Below are 21046 nucleotides of genomic sequence, written 5' to 3' on the forward strand. Positions count from 1 at the left end.
GTAAACATTCAGCAACAAAGTTATGAAGAACCCTGATTGGTAACATTTGCTGATTTTTCTCAGTGTAAATATTCTCACCATGGCCAGCGTCAAGCTCCCAAGCTGTACGTTGAGTCAGGAGCTGGTCCTAGCTGCCTCCAGTACCCCATGCAACCCATGCCAGGCAGTTGGCCCCTTGCTGGGGCCCTTCTGAACTGGAGAAGGAATCCCTGCCCTTCTCTGGGAATAAAAGCTCTCGGTTTGTGACCCTAGAGATGCTGGTAGTCAGACTCACTGCTGCCTGGAAAGTTCTGGGAGAACATAGCTGGCATCGAGGGAGAAAAAGGAGTTGACAAGGAGAGAGAGAAGTATTGATGACATTCTTGTAAGGCTTTGGATCCACTCCTGCTTGACAGTTACATGAGTCAGTGAACTACCCCCTCCCACCTTTAATTTTGGCCTAAGCCAGTTTAAGTGGGTTTCTTTTTCTTTTTTAAATTTTAATTAATTTATTTATTGGCTGCGTTGGGTCTTCATTGCTGCGCGCAGGCTTTCTCTACTTGCGGCGAGAGGGGGCTACTCTTTGTTATGGTGCACGGGCTTCTCACTGTGGTGGCTTCTCTTGCTGCGGAGCTCGGCCTCTAGGTGCGTGGGCTTCAGTAGTTGTGGCACGCGGGCTCAGTAGTTGTGGCTCACAGGCTCTAGAGCGCAGGCTCAGTAGTTGTGGCGCATGGTCTTAGTTGCTCCGCGGCATGTGGGATCTTCCCAGACCAGGGCTTGAACCTGTGTCCCCTGCCTTGGCAGGCGGATTCTTAACCACTGCACCACCAGGGAAGTCCTAAGTGGGCTCCTTTGATTTGCAACTAAAGGAATTCCCATTGTGCTAGTTTGTCTCCATCTTCCCTTCCCTACATTCCTTCTCCACCCTTCTCTGCCCGGCTCTGCGCCCAGAAGGGCTGACTTCTGCTTTCTTGTTCAGCCAGTGGGAGACACTGGCAGGAGATGGGATGGTAGAAGGAGAGAGAGGTGGGTGTTATTCCCCACCACGTTCCCTCTTCCCTGCCCCCTCCCTGCCTAACCAGTGCCTGTTGGGTGGTTCTCGAAGGGTCCCAGCTCTCACTGAGCTCCAGTAATGCTGTCCTCCAGGCTGCCACTTCAGGCCCATGGGTGGTAATGGTTTTCTGTGGTTGCTGGTCCCTGGGTGCCTCACCTACCCCGTAGGCTCCCCTTATTCAAACCACACCTTTGTATATGGTGCTTTCATTAAATTCTCATCAAGAGAACCCTTTTGAGTGAGCCTTATTTCCTGCTGATACATCCCTGACATGTGTCTTTCCTTTTTTAAAAAATTCAAGTGTAGTCGATGTACAATATTGTATAAGTTACAGGTGTACAATATAGGGATTCACTATATAGGGAGTAATTTTTAAAAGTTATACTCCATTTATAGTAATTGCAAAATATTGACTGTATTCTCCATGTTGCACAGTATATACTAGTAGCTTATTTTATACATAATAGTTTGTACCTTTTACTTCCCCACTCCTATATTTCTCCTCCCCTCTGCCTCCTCCCCACTGGTAACCACTAGTTTGTTCTCTCTGTGAGTCTGCTTCTTTTTTGTTATACTCACTAGCTTGTTGTGTTTTGTAGATTCCACATATAAGTGATGTCATACAGTATTTCCCTGACATATATCTTTCTAATTTACTTCTCACATCTAGTCACTAGATCCCATTGACTCTAATTCCTAAATGTTCGTGAACCCTTCCACTCTGTTCCATCCTCACAGGCGCTGCCTTGGTTCAGGTCCCCAACATCTCTTGCCTGCACCATCGCCACTGTCTCTTCATGGTCTCTCTGTATTCAGCCATGGCCCTCTCTTTGATCCTCGACACCATGGCCAGAATAATTTTGCTACAGTGCATTTAGTATCATGTTCCTCTTGCAGCTGAAAACCCTTCAATGATTCCCTATGGTCTCCAGGGTCAAGTCTAAACCCCTTACCAGAATATTCATGACGGAGACTCTGTGTCCTTCTCAGCCTCATCTCTTGCCAAGCCTCCATTTATACCACACCTCCCTGCCAAGCAAGCACACTCAGATGCTTTGAGAGTCGGCTGTAACGTCACTTCCACTGAGACATTTTCTGAGGCAGACAGGGTCTGGTGATTGCACACATCAGCATCACGGCACAGATCGTACTGTCGCCATGTGGATTATGGGTTGGTCTCCCTGCTAGACGTCAAGTCTCCCAGGAATTACTGTCTCCTCAGAGCTTAGCATTGCCCAGCCCTGATCTGGCTGAATGAGTCTAGGTTGTGGAGAAGATACATGTAATTCCACGTCTCTGTGTTTTACTGGTAAGAAATACTAGAAAATCATAGGATGGTCAAGATGCCTCTGGTATATATAGAAAAAATGGTCTGAAGATTGAGTATGAGCTATATTCAACCCCCCAACCCCCCCCAAAAAATCACTTTCTTTATTCTAATGACAATCAGTTGAAACAACAATAGAAATGTCTACTTTTGTGTGGATATAGACACCAAAACTGACTCTTTACAAATCAATCCACTGTCACAGGGAAAGAGCCCTCTCTGGTAGTGGGATGCCCACAGGACAGGTGGAGAGAAGAGGGAGGGGTCAGAAGAGACTAGGGGTCAAGTTAAAAATAGCTGATACCATCAACAGCCGTTTATTCAATTTATTTAAAGCAGGCTTCGGGCCCAGATTTCTCTAGGCACCTGTACGAAATCCAAATTCAGCATTTAAAATGAATTCTCCCTTTCAGGCAAAAACATACAAACAATCCCCTCCTAAATCCAGAGCTGTTCCCAGTTAGGAGGAGACTTTGGGAAGTGTGTCAGATCCCTAGAGGCTTTGCTGAGGAGAAGACCTTGTTTCTACGACTTTCCGCCTCCTGTGGCTTAAGAGTCAAAGAACCTCAGTTCCACCATTTATCAGCTGGGTGGTCCTAAGCAAACCTTGTTTCCTCCCCGTGCTTCATCTGCTCACAGAGGTTAATTTCTCTGGGCAGTAACAGAGCTTCTGCTACTAAAAGTCTAAATGTCAAACCCAAACGCAGTTCCCTAGGAATCCAAGTGGAAATGATGACATGTTTTATTTGCATGGTACTGGCATCATTTCATGGGCTCCTTACAAAAGCTACGAGAGAAGGTGTTGTATTGCCCATTTTACAGATGAGAAAACTGAGGTCCAAAATCATGGATTAGTTAACTAGAACTGTGCCTTCAAGCCCACTATTTTTACTTGAAATCATCTGCTTTTTAAAAAGTCATTGCTCATTTAAAAAAAGTAGTTCCACAAAATTAGTTCCTTGTGAAAGATGCAAACAATATAAATAATGCAAAAAGCTCTCTTGACCTCCCACCCAATTCCTGTTCCTGCCACAGAAGTCATGGCTATTATCTGGTGTTCCAGCCATCCATGGTCATAGACATATCTGTATATCTATATAAATAGATAATTTTGTTTCATATTTTAATAAAATTTACATGATATTGTACTGTTGATATTGTTCTGAAACTTACTTTTTTTTTTTTATGCTTGGTCTTAGAGATAGTCCTATAACAGTACATACAGACCTACCTCGTCCATTTAATCTACCAAAGGTTATTTCAGAGTGTGGGCATAGCACAGTTTATCTAATCTTTTTTTTACTGATGGGCATTTGTTTCCAGTTTTTGGCTGTTGCATTTTTTATATGCTTCTTTGTGCATGTGTTTAAACACAGCTCTAGGGTGATGTACAACAGCGACATTGTTAGGTGCTAGGAAATTCACACTGAAAATATTAACGGATACTAAGTGGTGCTCCAAATGGGCTGTACCAGTTTACATCTCCACCAACTTATGGGAGAGCCATTCATCACATCCTTGCAAACACTGGATGTGGTCAATCTTTTTATGTTTTACTAGTTTGATTTGTAAAATGATATCTCATCTTACATCCCTCCTCTGTGATTACAGTGAGACTAAGCATATTTCATATTGTGAATTCCCTGTAAATGTCCTCAACCCACTTTTCCATTGACTTGTTGGTCTTCTTATTGATTTGGGGGAGGTTTTTACATTCTGTCTATTAACCTCTGTTATGTAAGCCACAAATATATTCTCCCACATTATTGCTTCTTTTTGGAAACTGTGTTTACAGTGTCTTTTTTTCATATCAAATTTAAAATTTGTAAGGTGGTAAAATGAATTAATCTTTCCCTTCGTGGATGTTGCACCTTGTTTTAGAAGGTCTTCTATACGTCAAGTTATTTATCTATCATCATATCTATTTCTAATATTTCACATTTATTCATTTAGCTCTTTAGTTCATCTGGAATTTATTTTGTGAATGGCATATTGTAGTCTCCTATTAGTTGTATTTTTCCCTGTATCTTCCAACTCTGAGTTCTTACTGAAGCTCTGAAGCACTTTCCTTAAGTCTGTCCTAGTTCCTGAAATAATTGTCTCCCATTTTTCCCCCCAAGATCCTGCTCCACATGGAAGAAAGAGGGCTAACATATGGGGAAAACTATAGAGCAAGGAAGGAAGAACTTCATCCAATAGACTGGTGCAGATAAAAAGCCAGAGAGAGGGAAAGAGTACTTTCAGCTGTGCAGTTTAGGAAGCCTTCTTGGAGGAGGTGGCCCTTAAATTATGAGAGGAATGAGAGGTTGTTTAACTCGATTGGAGTGTATATTATAGGAAGGATGTAAAGCTAGATAAGGTGGGACAGGACATAATGGAGCAAAGTTCGGCAACCTATGGTCCATGAGTCAGATCCAGCTGCCACATTTTTTTTTTTTTTAGCTGCGCTGCACAGCATGCAGGAATCTTAGTTCCCTGACCAGGGATTGAACCCGTGCCCCCTGCAGTGAAAGCGCGGAGTCTTAACCACTGGACCCCCAGGGAAGTCCCCACCTGTTTCTATACGGTGTGCGAGCTAAGAATGGTTTTCCATGTTTAAATGGTTGAAAAAAATCAAAAGAAGAACAATATTTTATGACATAGGCAAATGATATGAAATTTAAATTTCAGTGTTCATAAATAAAGTTTCATGGGAACACAGCCATGCCCACCTGTTTGGGTATTGTCTGTGGCTGCTTCAGTGCTACAACAGCAGAATTAGGGAGTTGTGGCAGAGCCTGGGTGGTCCACAAAACTGAAAATATTTACTTTCTGGCTTTTTACCGAAGAAGTTTACTGACCCCTGTTACAGAGCCTTGAATGCAGGTTGAGGAGTTTGACTCTTATGTGTAAGGCAATGAACTAGAGTGCATTATGATCAGTGCTGTTTTTAGGGAAGATGACAGTTTGTGGGGTGGAGATTCGCAGGTGAGAGAGAGAGAGGCAGGCAGATGCCATAGTGGCCTGTGAAACAATGCAAGTAACAAGTAATGGGGTTTCAACTCCAAAAGAGGGAAGAGAGAAGGTTGGAAAGGTGACAGATTCATTCATTCACTAAAGCATCTTTGTTGAGAGCTTTCTGTGGTCTGGGCACCGTTCTGAGAGCTGAAAGATATAAGGTAGAAATGCCCGAGCTTGGTAGCTCTTTGGGTATGGGAAATGAGCTCTGTGTCCCTTTGCTAAGGATGCCGTAACGAAGTACTACAGACTGGGTGGCTCAAACAACAGACATTTATTACCTCAGAGTTTTGGAGGCCAGAAGTCTAAGATCAAGGTGACCAAAGCTACGCTCCTTCCGCAAGAGGTAAGGAAGGATCTGGTCCAGGTCTCTCTCCTAGCTTCTGCTAGTTCCTCGGCTTGTGGTTGCATAACTCGTCTCCACATGGCATACTCCCTGTGGGCATGTGTGTGTTCAAAAATTTCTCCTATTTGGGCTTCCCTGGTGGCGCAGTGGTTGAGAATCTGCCTGCCGATGCAGGGGACACGGGTTCGAGCCCTGGTCTGGGAAGATCCCACATGCCGCGGAGCAACTAGGCCCGTGAGCCACAACTACTGAGCCTGCGCGTCTGGAGCCTGTGCTCCGCAACAAGAGAGGCCGCGATAGTGAGAGGCCTGCGCACCACGATGAGGAGTGGCCCCCGCTTGCCGCAACTGGAGGAAGCCCTCGCACAGAAACGAAGACCCAACACAGCCAAAAATAAACAAATAAATTAATAATAATTTTAAAAAAAAATTTCTCCTTTTTATAAGGACACCAGTCATATTGGATTAGGGGCCCACCCTACTCCAGTATGAGCTCATTTTAGCTTAACTAATTACATCTGCAATGACTATGTCTGAATAGGGTCACAATCTGAGGTAGTGAGGGTTAGGACTTCGACATGTGAGTTTTGGAGAGATGCAGCTCAACCCATAGCAGCTACCGGAGCCTGGTACAAGGTGCCCTTTGGAGAAACCCCTCTTCTCCCTTATTCTGCTTCTGCCCGCAGCATGGACGGAATTTCTCCCTGAGAGTCCTCTGTCTGCTTCTGGAAGCTTCTCACTCAGCCCTCCTCTAGGAGGGAGAATCGTCCCTGGGTGGGTCAGTGCCCGATCTTTTTGTTCATGTCCCCTGGTGGGTGGGGCTGCTGTGAGCATAGCTTCCCTTGGCCTGCCCAGTGTTCCTGTTCTCTCTGTCCCCATGGGAGTGACCCAGCACACAGCCCCTCTTGCTCCGGCTCCTTGCCATGTGGCTGACTGGGACAGGTCATTCCAGGGCTGCTCTACAGATCCAGCCACATCATGTGTCCCTTACAGGGTCACCTGAGTGGGCAGCCTGGGGTCTGCTTTCAGGGTGAGAATCAGACCTGACTCCGTAGGATGGAATGTGCTGATTATCAAGATTTACAAAAATGGAGATGATCGGCGTTCAATAACCACATCAATGAAAAGCCATCAAGAGGAAAAGACATTTTTTTAAAACAAAGTTCACTTTATTACATTAATTGTATATACTAAAAGAATATGAAATGCAGACTTGTCTAAATTCTCTTGCTGATTCTCTTGAAGACAATGTCACCCAGTGTCATGGTCTGAAAGCCAGAAAAGACATCATGAAACATTCATCTGATGTTGAATTGTAAATGATAGTTAAGCCCCCAGTATGCTAACATATGTAGTCATTCAAAGACTCCTCCGTTTTCTATAGGACCAGAGGAAGGGTTGGCAATCTTTTCTAAAATCCCATGCCGAGTCTTTGTCACTTTACTTCCTCACATGGAGAGTTGTCCTGCCTTTTACTGAATTCCTTTCTACATCAATGACTGTTAGAGCAAGACCATCCAAACCAGTCCAATCTGATCCAATTTCTCAAAGTTTCATTGAGCACCTACTATGGACCAAACACGTGTTGAGCACCGAGGACAAGTGTATGGGGAAACACCTGGGCCTCCAGCCTGAAACTTAGTAGGTAGTGCATAATTTCCCTCCCAAAACTGTGGAGCCTATAAAAACCTTAGATTCATTGGATCCGTAAGCTTTTGAGTTTTTGAGGGTTGCTCCTTTCTCCCCCAGCCCTTCCCTCCTGCTGATTCTCTTGAACAAGACTATGGCAATGATGTGGGGTGATGTCATCAGGGTGAAAAGGGAGCCCTTTAGTTTCAACAGCAATGAAATGGAACAGAAAGATCTAGGTTTGAACCCTAGTTCTACAACTCATTAGCTGGATGACCTTGGACAGGTCAACCTGTCTATTAAGTCCCCCATCCTGCCTCCCTCACAGGAGATGAGAGGATTAGGGGTAATGGAGCATATCAAAGACATTGGCCAGGACTGAGTCCAGGACTGAGTCCAGGACAGCTTATCTCCCACTGCCCTGCAGGTGCCTCTCTCCTCTGCTGTGAATGTGCCGGGGATGCAAATTTCATGGTTGACCCTCACTCTCTCCCTAGTTGAGGGATTTGTCCCCTTGAACAGGGTGATGACAGACCCCTTGCGCAGTCTTCTGCCTTCTGTTACTCCCCAAAATACAACCTGTGGGCAAGGAAGAGCCGGGGGGACACTGTACTATAACTGCAGAAGAAACACTGTACTATTCACTCCCATATGAGGGATAGGACGTGGCCGACAGCCAGGCACCAAGGGTGATGTGGCACACACAAACCGGAGTGCCAGATCCATAAGCTGCCATGAAATAGCCAAGAACATGGTTCTCCTTATAAATGCCAAAAGGGCAAAGGCATTTACTGAGTGCCCTGGGCTTGCAAGGCAGATGGAGGTCTCTGTGTTCATTGGTTAGTGATGCAGAAGGGAAGGGTTATGGCTAACAATTACTGCAACGTCATAAAATAGAAAAAGCAACGAAACAGCCTGACTTTCTGCCAAACCAAGCCTTCCTTGAGCGTGGGTGCTGCGTCCATGGGAAGGGTTGCTCCGTGAATCAGAGGACCACAGGTGGGAATGAATGGATTTCTGTCCTCCAGCCTGTGAGCGAGACTTGTGTCTACATCCCAGCAGAGTCTAAGAAGTGTGACCTGTGCTGGTGGCTTTGCACGACCCTGTGTCTCTTACCAAGTTCCTCTCCTATCCCATCCTATTTGGGTGTTGGGGAAGGAAGGGGAGAGGAGACAGGGGATGGCAGTGAGGAAGGAAGGAAGTGGGGGAGGTAGGAGTGGTCGACCCTGACCAGGAAAGTGGTGGTGGAAGGACAGCCTGAAGGAACCGGGAGAGGCAGGGAAGCACCAGCTGGGGCCACCACCAGCACATGGGGGGCTTTTGGTGAATTAGAAAAGTGTGCCCCTTCCTTAAGACACCATACTTCTCTATTGGAAACCTGCCCTAATACACTGCACTGGTTTTATTAGAACAAGATGCCTTATTAGCATCCATTGCAAGCCGGTAAGAAATGTACAAAGCTCCCCCGTCTACAATGGGAGTTGGCTTCTCCTAGGGTGGTGCTGTGTATCACCGTGGACTGCTGCCCTGTGAGACAGATCCAGCTCAGAGGAACCCTAGCTCTGCCATTTCCTGGCTGTATGATTGCCTCAGTTTCCCCATTAAGAAAATTCAGTGTTGGTGGGAAGATTCGAGATAACGTGTGAAAGCTGCCTGGGCACAGTGGATGCTCAGTAAGTGGTAGCAGAGATTGAGCCCTGGCCCCAAGCACGAGGAGCCACAAGCTCAGAGTGTCAACTTACGCTGGTGGCTGTGTCACCGTTGAATTCAGTCACGGACTTGATGCCTTTGAGAGTTGTCACCAGTTTATTCTCACCTTCCAGCTGAACCACCGCCTGCATGGGACAGAAGGAATGGCCTGGGAGGAAGGGTCTGGGAGGGAGTAAACCTCTCGCTAATGAGGTTGGCTCCCCTTCATAGGTCTCTGCTTGCAGCAACCAAACCCTGTTCTCTGGCTCTGAACAGAAGTGAGGTGCATGTAAGAACTAAAGAAAATGGCAGGGCTTCTTTTGTCAGAATTTTCATCTATGGGATGTGATCTAGGAGTCAGCATAAGACCCCTAAGCTGTCTCAAATCAAACACAAATAAACTTGATTCAAGTCGCAATTCTCCAAGCCACTGGAGGGAGGGAGTAGCAAAATTCAAAATCCTGGCCAGTTGGAAGAACACATATTTTTGCTTTGTATTATTTTATATTATTCCTTCTAGCACCTTTATCTGTCCTCTTGTGGTCTCCTTTTCATGCATCCAGGAAGAGGTAACAGAAATCCAGCATGGAGCATAAGACACTGGCCAACGTTAAAATTTGCCTCCAAAACGGACAACTGTAAAAGGCCTGTGGTAAAACCCATGACAGCCTGCCCCTTACCGGGGGCCATATAAGAGAATTTCCCTCCTAAAATCCATCATAGATTTCCTGACCTGTAATGTTACAACTAGAGAAGCAGAAATCAAGAGCCATCAGAAGAGGTAAAAAAAAGACCAACAGTTGTGTGGAGACCGATGCACAAAGTTGTCTGGGGTCAGGGGATGCTGGGGGAGAGGAGTGAAGATGGCCACTCAGTGGTACTGGTGGTGCTGGGGTGTGTGGGATTTCGGAGGGAGGAACAGAGGCCCTTTGTGGGGGGCGCCCCCCTGCCTGGATCTCCCTGCCACCGCCTGCCCATCACTCACGCATCCCACACCCAGCTCTCATCGCACACCTTAGCCACAGCCCAGCGGAGGTGACACCGCCCTGCCCACTGCCTTTGCTCTGGGAAGGGTGACTGTGCCCATTTCACAGATGAGGTAGCAAAGTCTAGGGGCTCATTGACCAATCCGCAAGGCTTGGTCTGAAGGCCTGATTTGGTTCTTTGGTGTCGCAGGCACCTCCTTCAGGAAGTCTCTCCCCATGACCACTAGCTCTAGGCTCAGCAAAGCCATTTCCTTTGGCTCACGGATGACCTCAGGGCTCTGTTAGGGGTTTTGCACAGACTGCCACTTGCCCGTTGCTGGGCCTGGGCGATTCTGAGTCTTAGACTCCTGCTCTGGGCCTGGTTCCCCATACCCTCTATATGGGAGAGCTCGGACTCTTGGGCCGGAGCTCCTCCAGAGGGTCGCAGGAAACTGGGAGCTTCCCTAAGAGCTTCTTCCTTAAGAGCTGTCTTTGCCTCTCTGCCTCTCACCCCAGCAGTGGGTTCAGAGATAGGGTATCAGCAGTGGGAATTGTGAGGTGGGAGCCTTTAGGGAGGAAGCCTGGGACCAGGCTCCAGGGAAAGTTCTGGAAGCAGAGGGTGGCTCGAGGGGGCACCTCCTACCTTGACCTTCTCCCCAGTCAGGAATTCCAGCTCACACTCCTCCCCCAAGGTGAACTCATTCTGGATCACTTTGGAGCCAGTGATGATGGTGAACTTGAAGTGGTTCCCGTTATGCACGATTTCTGACACCCCCTTGATGTCCTTTCCCTTCTGGATGAGGTCATCAGGCATACCTGGTGGAAAGCACTGGAAGTTTAGAGGTGGGCAGAGGTGGGAGCTGCAAGGTCACAAGAGAAACTCCGTGATGTGGAGGGGGAGGGGAGACGCCGTGTTTTCCCGGAGGCCTCAGCACTTTCTGCAGCCCTGAGAGCAATGTGGGTTTTGACCTCTGAAAGGGCAGGTCAGTGGCCTGACTTGGCCTGATCTCATGCACCTGCTATCTTGCCAGTTGGTTTATTAAAAAAACACACCCGTCTGCCCAGGGGAAGCTTTTCTCGGCTGAGCACCTGCTTCTTACTTGCTCTCCCTCCTCATTCCTCCTACTTTAAAGCCTTCGGACTTTGCTCTTTTGAGTGTAAAGCATTTTGTCCTCCACATTCAGGGGACCATCTAGCTTGTCTCCCAAGCCAGGCCCCCCCTGAGAGTGGAAGGGGAGCTCTTAATAATTATGCCAGAATGGCAGGCACACACCAGGACTGTGCCTGGCAAACCTATGTCCCCCTATCCTTACCTCCACCTCTGCCGTCGAGGCTCTTGAGGAAGATGGACCAGGAGTCCCTCGCCCGGGGACAGAGCTTTACGAATTTCAGAGCATGTCTATGTTGTTACATGAATTGAGGTTCATGAAAACCAGGTGCATTGACAGCGGTGGGGAGGGTCCTGTTGCCCAGGTGAGGGATGCAGGACACAGAGAGGTGGCATGACATACCCTACAGGAGAAGGTCCTAGCTCTCAGCTTCCCCGAAGCTCCTTCTCTCTGCCTTTGCTGTCTTCCCCACCCTCTCCTCTCAGCATCCTTCCTTGTCCCCCTGCCCCTTTGCTCCCTCCCCCTGGAGGACACTGCCCTCCCCCAGCCCCGCAGGGGACACCTGCTCACCTTCCAAGGCTCAGCCAAGGCTCGCCTTCGCTCCTCCCAAGCCTTCCCTTGATGCCCTCCCAGGACCACCACGTCCTCCTGTAAATGACCCGGTGGGCTGGGGGGAAGTGATTTAAAATGTGTCTCCGGGAACTAGTGCCGGCTTCAAATCCCAGCTCAGTTTGGGATTACTACCTGTGTGACCCCGGTTGGGATTACTTCACCTTTTAAGGCCTCAATTATAAAATGGGAAGAATAACAGTACCCAACTCAGAGTTTTTTGGTGAGGCGTTAACAGGATGTTGCCTGTCTAGGGCTTAGCATGGGGCCTGATGCTGAGTCAGCGCTCAGGACACGTTAGAGCATGCTTGATTGCATTTATGTCTTCTCTTTTTCTCTAAATCGTGACCTTGGACACGTGGCTCATTGTTATCTGTCTCCATGGTATCTGCCCAGCACAGCACTCATCTCAGCGTGCGGTTGGCCTTGAATCAAAGTTTGTTAGAAGAATGAATAAATGGGGCTTCCCTGGTGGCGCAGTGGTTAAGAATCTGTCTGCCGATGCAGGGGACACGGGTTCGAGCCCTGGTCCGGGAAGATCCCACATGCCGCGGAGCAACTGGGTCCGTGAGCCACAACTACTGAGCCTGCGCGTCTGGAGCCTGTGCTCCGCAACAAGAGAGGCCGCGATAGTGAGAGGCCCGCGCACCGCGATGAAGAGTGGCCCCCGCTCGCCGCAACTGGAGAAAGCCCTCGCGCAGAAACGAAGACCCAACACAGCCAAAAATAAATAAATAAATAATTAAATTTTAAAAAAAAAGAATGAATAAATGAATGAACGAGTGAATGAACAGGGTCACACAACGAGGTACCAGCAGAGGTGGCTTCAATCCAGATCAGACCCTAGTTCAGTGCTCTTTCCACTTGCCTAAGGCGTAGCCTTGTGCAGGGAGGAATAGCATGAGCTTCGAAAGTAACAGAACAGGATCCCTGGTCTGTGTAAAGCTTGGACCGCCGCTCCTCCCATCCAGACGTCAGGACCCCAAAGGGCCACCACGTGTAGGACCAGACCGTCATGGCCATGGCCCCCAGCCGTGGCCCAGCACTCACCGACTGCCTTCATGAAGGGCTCAAAGTTTTCCTGGCTCTGCACTTGGTACTTGCCGGAGAAGTTCATGGTGGCGACGAAGCTCCCTTCACAGCTGAGCCAACAGCACTGCTGGCAGGGCTCCCAGCGTGGGCTGATTTATAGGGGGCTCCTTCCCCTTCAAGTGGAGGCCATAGGTCAGCCGCTGTCGACTCCTTTATGGCCAGGTTCAAACATTAACTCCTGAGAGCAATGGTCAACGATTTAAAAAAAACAGGTTGGGCACAGCAGTGGTTTGCTCCAATTCAGCAAATCTTGATGAGTGCCAGTCAGGTGCAAAGCCCTATGGCCCTGCAGCTTTTAAGATACTGCTCTCTCATGAAATGTGCGTCTGCGCATATGTGTTTGCATACATACCTACACACGCGTATATGTGTGTGTGCATGTGTATATGTAGGTATACATACATACGTGGAGATGTGTATGTGTACGTGTGGATCTAGATTTAGACACTCAGAAAAATACCAAAGAATCCCTTGAATCTCAAAACCTCACCTTAGTTACCTTATGATCTCTTCTCATCTTTATCATCACACTAAGTTAATTTTTACCAAGTCGTCATCAGTCCCTAGAGCTGCTTTGTATTCTGGGAATTCCTCACAGGCTCCTCCACAGTCCAAATCAATCTCCTTTTGGGGACTTCCCTGGTGATGCAGTGGTTAAGAATCCGCCTGCCAATGCAGGGGACATGGGTTCGAGCCCTGGTCCGGGAAGATCCCATATGCCGTGGAGCAACTAAGCCCGGGCGCCACAACTACTGAACCTGTGCTCTAGGACCTGTGAGCCACAACTACTGAGCCTGCAAGCCACAACTATTGAGCCCGTGTGCCACAACTACTGAAGTCTGCGTGTCTAGAGCCTGTGTTCCGATACAAGAGAAGCCACTGCAATGAGAAGCCCGCTCGCCGCAACTAGAGAAAGCCCGCGTGCAGCAACGAAGACCCAGCACAGCCAAAAAAAAAAAATCTCCTTTTGTAAGTGTGAAAGGGTACCTTTAAACCAGGTGTGTGGAGATTGAGATGCATTTAACTAGGCAGGGACAAGATAGGGGAAGGAAGAAGGTAGGACCTGTTGGACCCCCTGAACCTGTCGGGGCGCTCATGCCTCTAGGCTGGCTTTCACGGGGCTCCCCCTGCGCTTCTGATCTTCTCCCCCTGGTAGCCTCCTCTATGAATCCTCTGGGCTCAGAGAACACTTTGCAAGTACCTATACTGTCATTCCTACCGGGATTATTTCTCTCTGCCTTTTTTTCCACTGTACTTCTTCCTTGGTATTCCCAATACTGGCACGTAGTAGATGTCCAATTAATGATGAGTCAGCAAATAAAAACTGTCAGCAGATAATGAGGCCACTGTGTTTCTCGTTAAACAAAAACGAGAGATACAGAGTAGCCAGATTGGAACGCCCCCTCAAACCACTGAGTCACTAGGGCTGGGCAGCCAGGAGATTAGTGTGTGTGTGTGTGTGTGTGTGTGCGTGTGTGTGTGTGTGTGTGTGTGTGTGTAAGAGAGAGAGAAAATGACAGGATAAGGGAGAGAGGGTGAGGGAGCCCGGGGTCTGTGTTCAGTGAGGTTGAGCTGCTGAGGCAGCAGGGCTGTTCTGGGCAGGAGACTGAGAGAGACATCAGTTGCATCTTCCTTCTCCCTCCTGGATGATGGGGGAGGAGAGAGAACAGTGCAGCAGGCAAAAAGGAGAGGGGCCAGCAAGAGGGTGTGGGGTGACCGAGTCACTAAGGCATCCCCAGCGGCAGGGAGGCAGGCAGGCTTCTAGGAAGGCTGGTGTTGAACTTGAAACTGCCAAGTGAATCCCCATCCATCTTTCTTCAGTTCTCTCCCCAACTACTTCCATGCTTCAGTAAAGCATAACCCATGAATCAATAGATGTGCAAGAGGAAAATGATGGGCTGAGCTTCATTTCTGGGTTGATGTAATGGAGCCAAGACAGCACACTGAAAACAGTACCAGGAAGCCAAGTGGCCATGGGGTGCATTTTCCCCAGGGATCCCCTGAAATCCTAGGTTGGGCTTTAGAGGAATTCAAACTAATTTTGTCCAAATCCCAGAGTACCATCTAATCCCTGCTGGCATCTGGGTTACGTAGGGTAACCCACTGGCTAATAGCTGACGTGTGTCTGCCTAATGACTGTGCGCTGGTTGAGCCCCGGGCTAAATTCAAGTTATACCTGAGACACCCCCCAATCCCTCCCCGCCATCAAGTGCTCTATTTGGGAGGATTTACTGGCAGTGCCCTGGACACACCACACTCTCTCATGCAGCCACCGCCTGCCCAACACCCCTCCTCGGGTAAAGGGATGCCTGGCATATAAATTCCACATCCAGACCCTCTCCCCTTGACCGTGGATGTCAAATGACGCAGCCCACAGTGCTGCTCAGTGGGCTCTAAGGTGGATAGGGGGACAGAGCATCATAAAAGTTTCCCCATAGGGCAGGACAGCACCAATCCCAGAGGCCTCTCAGGAAGCCTGGACCCTTTTCTGGTGTCTGAGGAAGAGCAGCCCCTGTGAACCGACTCCCTGCAGACCCTTCCGCCTGACCTGCCCTTCCTGTCTCTCCGTCCAGGCAGTGCCTGGCATGACCAACTCAGAGGCTGGTCAAGGGGCTGGCACAGCCGTTGGAGACCTGACAGCTCCCATGGCAAAGGGGCAGCCTCCTCTTGGCTAGATTGTGTGTGTGTGTGTGTGTGTGTGTGTGTGTGTGTGAGAGAGAGAGAGAGAGAGAGAGAGTCTTGAAGTCACAGAAATTAGTGGCCATTTCAAAATTTAACACTTGTAAGTACTTTTCCATAAAATTAAAAAAGGGTAGTGACATTTCCCACCCACAAGCTAAGTAAACACAAGGAGAGATAAGCCTAATTGCAATGACAAAGTTCAAGTGGCTTTAAAGAAAAAAAGAATCCCACTTCATGGGCCCAGCTTCTGAGTTTTGTCCACTCGCAGCCTCCAGCCCCCTCCAAACCCCACCAGACATCCCCTCTCCTCACTTTCCCTACTCAGATGAGCAACGTGGACGTGTGGGAGGGGCGACAGCCTCTTGGTAGCCAGGATATGACTGCCATTTATTTGAGGCCAGGCACCTCTGCACTTGGATCTGATCCCAGGATGTCTGCAGTGCCAGTTTCCCCATTTTCTGGGTGTTTCAGGAGATGCCATGTACTTCACTAGAGGCAGGGCTGCAGGAGGGGAAGGACTTGAGTCTGGGTCCAGCTCTTCTCGCTAACAGACGTGTGACCCTGGACAAATCATTCAACCTCCTGGGCCTCCACTTCCTCATCTATTAAATGGTCCTGACATTCTCTGCCTTGTGAAAGCCCTTGTCAACCCAAGTCCTTCAGGAAAGTGAAGTCAGAGGGGATCAGAGCACTTTGCATCTGCTTGGGCCAGGTGTCCAGAGGTATCTCCAGCCCAGGGCCAACTTTTATGTTTATCTCCTGACTTGGGGACAAGCTTCCTTCCCATCTCCCTGGGCCAGTGGTAATGTCTCCAGATGCCCCAGCCTCAGCTCACTGCTTACTTCTCTGACTTACAATTCCTACGGTGCTCCTGGCATCTGGAGATTTTTCTTTGTTTCTTGAGACCTCAGCTGTACATCGGAAAAGCCGTTATGGTTCAAGCCGCACATTCGATGCATCCTGAGGGAAGAGTTTGTATCAGCTTCGTTGGCCGTGTCATCAGTCCTGCAAGTCCTGTGTTTTTATCATGTGCTGTTTCAAATCTTTTTGGTGGGGGGACTTCCCTGGTGGCGCAGTGGATAAGACTTCACGCTCCCAATGCAGGGAGCCTGGGTTCGATCCCTGGACAGGGAACTAGATCCCACATGTATGCTGCAACTAAGAGTTCGCATGCCGCAACTAAGAGTTCGCATGCCACAACTAAGGAGGCCACATGCCGTGGCTAAGGAGCCCACGTGCTGCAACTAAGGAACTGGCGAGCTGCAACTAAAGGAGCCCTGGAGCCGCAACTAAGGAGCCTGTGAGTTGTAACTAAGGAGCCCACTTGCTGCAACTAAGACCTGGTGCAACCAAATAAATAAATAAATATTAAAAAAAATCTTTTCGGTGGAATTTCAGGATGTACATCCTTTGACGAAACTTTTAAAAGACATTCTTAAGCCTTGCTTTTCATATGCTTATTCTTGTCTCTTCAATCATTGTAAATTCCTTCAAGAATCCTCCCTATAAAAACTGTCCGGTACCTAGAATGGGATCTGCCTTAAAACCCCTCAATGTCCTTGGCCTTTTAGAGGTCTGCCTGCTTGAAGAAGCCACGGGGGGACAAAAGGACAAATATGCCAAACAAGAATTGTGGGTTGTGGTTTGCCCTGTAAAGAGAATCACACTTACACAGATTATACTGAAAAACGTATTCAACAATATTTCCCTTTACACCATAACTTTTAGGAATATTCCTATTGTGTAAAGTGAGACTTTCCTGTGATTTCCTTTGGGCCCCCCAGTGAGTTCTCCTTTACTGTGACACGGTAGAGTAGAAAATCCTGTGGATTATGTGGCAGGTAGTGGCACTAACTCGAGGGCTGATGTAATCAAGGTAGAACTCAAAGCTTATCTGCAAGGCTGGTTCATAAGGCTCCTGTGTTGGCTGTAAAAGCTAATAGTGTTTGCTTGTCCTGTGTCCATGTGTCCTTATGTCCCTTGCCCTCTGAGGGTTGGAGGCTTCCAGTTGGCTTCAAAGTCAGCCTGGCACTTCAAAGAGAAATCTCTCCTCAGCAATCCTTGGCCAACTAGCCACCCCAACCCTGCAGCCCTGCATTCTCTCTGCCTTGGAGTAGTGAATCATCAGCCCTTTAGAGCCAGAATGGTCACTCCACTGACATCCCTCAAGGCTCAGCTCCACAGTCCCTCTCCATATAGCCCTCCTGGGGGTTCTGTTCCTCTAGATTGACATCCCCAATCATCACTTCTATTTGATTTCATGAATTCTATTACATTAAGAGTGATAAAATGCAGCTTCCACTAACTGACTACAAAGTAGGTGCTTTCTCTGAAAATTCTTACTGAATTCTCAAAGCAATACTCTAAGGTAAGCATTATTATCCCCATTTTTCAGGAAAGAAAACTAAGGTAAGAAGAGGTTAGTAATGGCTACCCAAATAGGAAATTGCCAAATAGGAGCTTGAACCCCGTCTGCTGGACCCAAAGCTTATGGTTTTGACTTTTGTTTTTTCCATATTATAATTTTTAAAGGTATATCTTGGTTATTCTGATGAAAATTCTTCTAAACCAGAGCTTAGCATTACACTTTCCATGTAGCATGGGTCTAGAAAATGTTGACAAGACAATAGTCCAGGTGCTGTTGACCTCTTGAGTCATTGATGGTTGGGTTACTATTGGTTTAGAAATGTCCTGTTACCCTAGGTCAACTAACTGGACAGTCCACGTGCATGAAGACTGATCTCGAAGAAATGAAAGGTCCTGAGGTGGCTGCTGAGCCCTTGTTCAGTAGAGGTGCCGTGCAAAGCATATTTTATTGAATTCTAATTCTTTAAAGCTAGTATCTGCTGTTCTTCCTGTATTGGATTTACTGGAATATCCCATTTGGGCCACTCTGTAAGCACTCACCTTGTGCTTCATGGTGATTGCATGCATCATTCTGTTCCCTCCTCCAGGGTAGACTTTCCCCAGCCTCGGATCCCACCGAAGCCACAGGCATCAGATAATTCATCCTCTTCTTGACTATTCACTCAACAAGCAATACTCTGACCTACTGTGTGAAGTTCCTGCAGGGGTTATATTTTGAATCTACAAAGGAACTCCCTGTCTAGTAAGGAGAAGAGAGTCAAAGCTGCCCTTTGAATAGCATGAAGTTTAAATAATACTTCAAAATGTAGGGGATGATTGAATTAAGAAGAGTAAGAAGTAATTTTTAAAAAATATTTATTTATTTATTTTATTTTTATTTGGTTGTGCCGGGTCTTAGTTACGGCAGGTGGGCTCCTTAGTTGTGGCATTCATGTGGGATCTCGTTCCCCGACCAGGGATCGAACCCAGGCCCCCTGTATTGGGAGCACGGCGTCTTAACCACTGCATCACCAGAGAAGTTCCAAGAAGGGATTTTCTGGTCAGGGAAGGAATCAGGATAGTTTCATGAATAGAGAACAAAGCATGCAAAGGCGTGAAAAAATATACTGTTGCTGAAGAAAGGCATGTCATTTGGGGAGGAAGGATAGAGAGGAGGATGGAAGAGTCTGTGTAGGGGAACCGGAGATGGGAGCTGGAGAGGGAGGCCACAACCAGATAGTGACAGGGAGGCTGGACTGTATTCCCCAGCCTATAGTTTCCCAAAATGGGGTATATATCAGTACAAGAGATTTTAGATGGGATATAGACGGACAATTTACATATTAATAGTTTTGCACTTAGTCAAACATGTATTAGAAAAATATACATCAACTTATGACCTCATGAATATTATTGCCTTGGATAAGGTCAGGATGTTTCTTTTAAGGAGTCACTTAGAGAAAAATACTACATAACTAATAGTACAGGAGTCCAGGGTGGAGAACAGATATTACCCTAGGTATTTCAAATGCAGGAATTGAATATGGGAGATTGGTTACCAAGGTGATGGAAGAGCTGGAAGAGCAAAAGGGAATTTGAAGCTGCTGATGCCTCTGGGCTGGAACCCAGAGATCTACACCTGCTTCTACAGTGTTGGAGGTTGCTGGTACCTTCAGTTCTGGATCCACCTTGACCAGGCTGCTGGAATCTAGAGCCACTGCACTCCTGCTGCCACAGCAGCAACCACGAGAACTTCAAGTAACTGCTGCAGAAGGAAGAGTGTTTCCTCCTGCTGATTTCCAGTTGCCCTCTGGTTGGGTGATTGGCATACCCTACGTCCTAACAGAAAAGCAGCTGTATGGTGTTAGGGAGTGTTCTAATTTCATACTTTTACATGTACCTGTTCAGTTTTCCCACCACCACTTATTGAAGAGGCTGTCTTTTCTCCACTGTATATTCTTGCCTCCTTTATCAAAGATAAGGTGACCATATGTGCGTGGGTTTATCTCTGGGCTTTCTATCCTGTTCCATTGATCTATATTTCTGTTTTTGTGCCAGTACCATATTGTCTTGATTACTGTAGCTCTGTAGTACAGTCTGAAGTCTGGGAGCCTGATTCCTCCGGCTCCGTTTTTCTTTATCAAGATTGCTTTGGTTATTCGAGGTCTTTTGTGTTTCCATACAAATTTTGCACTTTTTTGTTCTAGTTCTGTGAAAAATGCCATTGGTAGTTTGATAGGGATTGCATTGACTCTGTAGAGTGCTTTGGGTAGTATAATCATTTTCACAGTGTTGATTCTTCCAATCCAAGAACATGGTATATCCCTCCATCTGTTTGTATCATCTTGAATTTCTTTCATCAGTGTCTTAAAGTTTTCTGCATACAGGTATTTTGTCTCCTTAGGTAGGTTTATTCCTAGGTATTTTATTCTTTTTGTTGCAATGGTAAATGGGAGTGTTTCCTTATTTTCTCTTTCAGATTTTTCATCATTAGTGTATAGGAATGCAGGAGATTTCTGTGCATTAATTTTGTATCCTGCTACTTCACCAAATTCACTGATTAGCTCTAGTAGATTTCTGGTGACATCTTTACGATTCTCTATTTATAGTATCATGTCATCTGCAAACAGTGACAGCTTTACTTATTCTTTTCTGATTTGGATTCCTTTTATTTCTTTTTCTTCTCTGATTGCTGTGGCTAAAACTTCCAAAACTATGTTGAATAATAGTGGTGAGAGTGGGCAACCTTGTCTTGTTCCTGATCTTAGTGGAAATGGTTTCAGTTTTTCACCATTGAGAAAGATGTTGGCTGTGGGTTTGTCATATATGGTCTTTATTATGTTGAGGTAAGTTCCCTCTATGCCTACTTTCTGGAGAATTTTTAACATAAATGGGTGTTGAATTTTGTCAAAAGCTTTTTTTGCATCTACTGAGATGATCATATGGTTTTTCTCCTTCAATTTGTTAATATGGTGTATCACATTGATTGATTTGCATGTATTGAAGAATCCTTGCATTCCCTGGATAAACCCCACTTGATCATGGTGTATGATCCTTTTAATGTGCTGTTGGATTCTGTTTGCTAGTATTTTGTTGAGGATTTTTGCATCTATGTTCATCAGTGATATTGGCCTGTAGATTTCTTTTTTTGTGACATCTTTGTCTGGTTTTGGTATCAGGGTGATGGTGGCCTCGTAGAATGAGTTTGGGAGTGTTCCTCTCT

General features: G+C 47.0%; 1 protein-coding gene across 1 annotated transcript; it reads right to left on the reverse strand.

Annotated features, from left to right (window-relative positions):
* Nucleotides 1-6849: 6849 nt before the first annotated feature.
* On the reverse strand, nucleotides 6850-12913 carry FABP1 (fatty acid binding protein 1). The gene is made up of 4 exons (XM_061211125.1): nucleotides 12754-12913; nucleotides 10629-10801; nucleotides 9074-9166; nucleotides 6850-6970 (listed from the first exon to the last, which is right to left on the reverse strand). The coding sequence occupies exons 1-4, from the start codon at nucleotides 12818-12820 to the stop codon at nucleotides 6920-6922; spliced, it is 384 nt and encodes a 127-aa protein (XP_061067108.1). The 5' UTR covers nucleotides 12821-12913; the 3' UTR covers nucleotides 6850-6919.
* Nucleotides 12914-21046: the final 8133 nt, after the last annotated feature.

This window comes from Eubalaena glacialis, chromosome 14 (assembly GCF_028564815.1).
Source record: "Eubalaena glacialis isolate mEubGla1 chromosome 14, mEubGla1.1.hap2.+ XY, whole genome shotgun sequence".
NCBI lineage: Eukaryota > Metazoa > Chordata > Mammalia > Artiodactyla > Balaenidae > Eubalaena > Eubalaena glacialis.

Excerpts from the sequence above, each read along its gene's own strand:
- FABP1 (XM_061211125.1), bottom strand. The coding sequence starts at position 12,820 with ATGAACTTCTCCGGCAAGTACCAAGTGCAGAGCCAGGAAAACTTTGAG. Across the intron at positions 10,802-12,753 it reads GCCCTTCATGAAGGCAGTCG|GTATGCCTGATGACCTCATC; the intron begins GTGAGTGCTGGG and ends GCTTTCCACCAG. Across the intron at positions 9,167-10,628 it reads TGACTGGGGAGAAGGTCAAG|GCGGTGGTTCAGCTGGAAGG; the intron begins GTAGGAGGTGCC and ends TGTCCCATGCAG.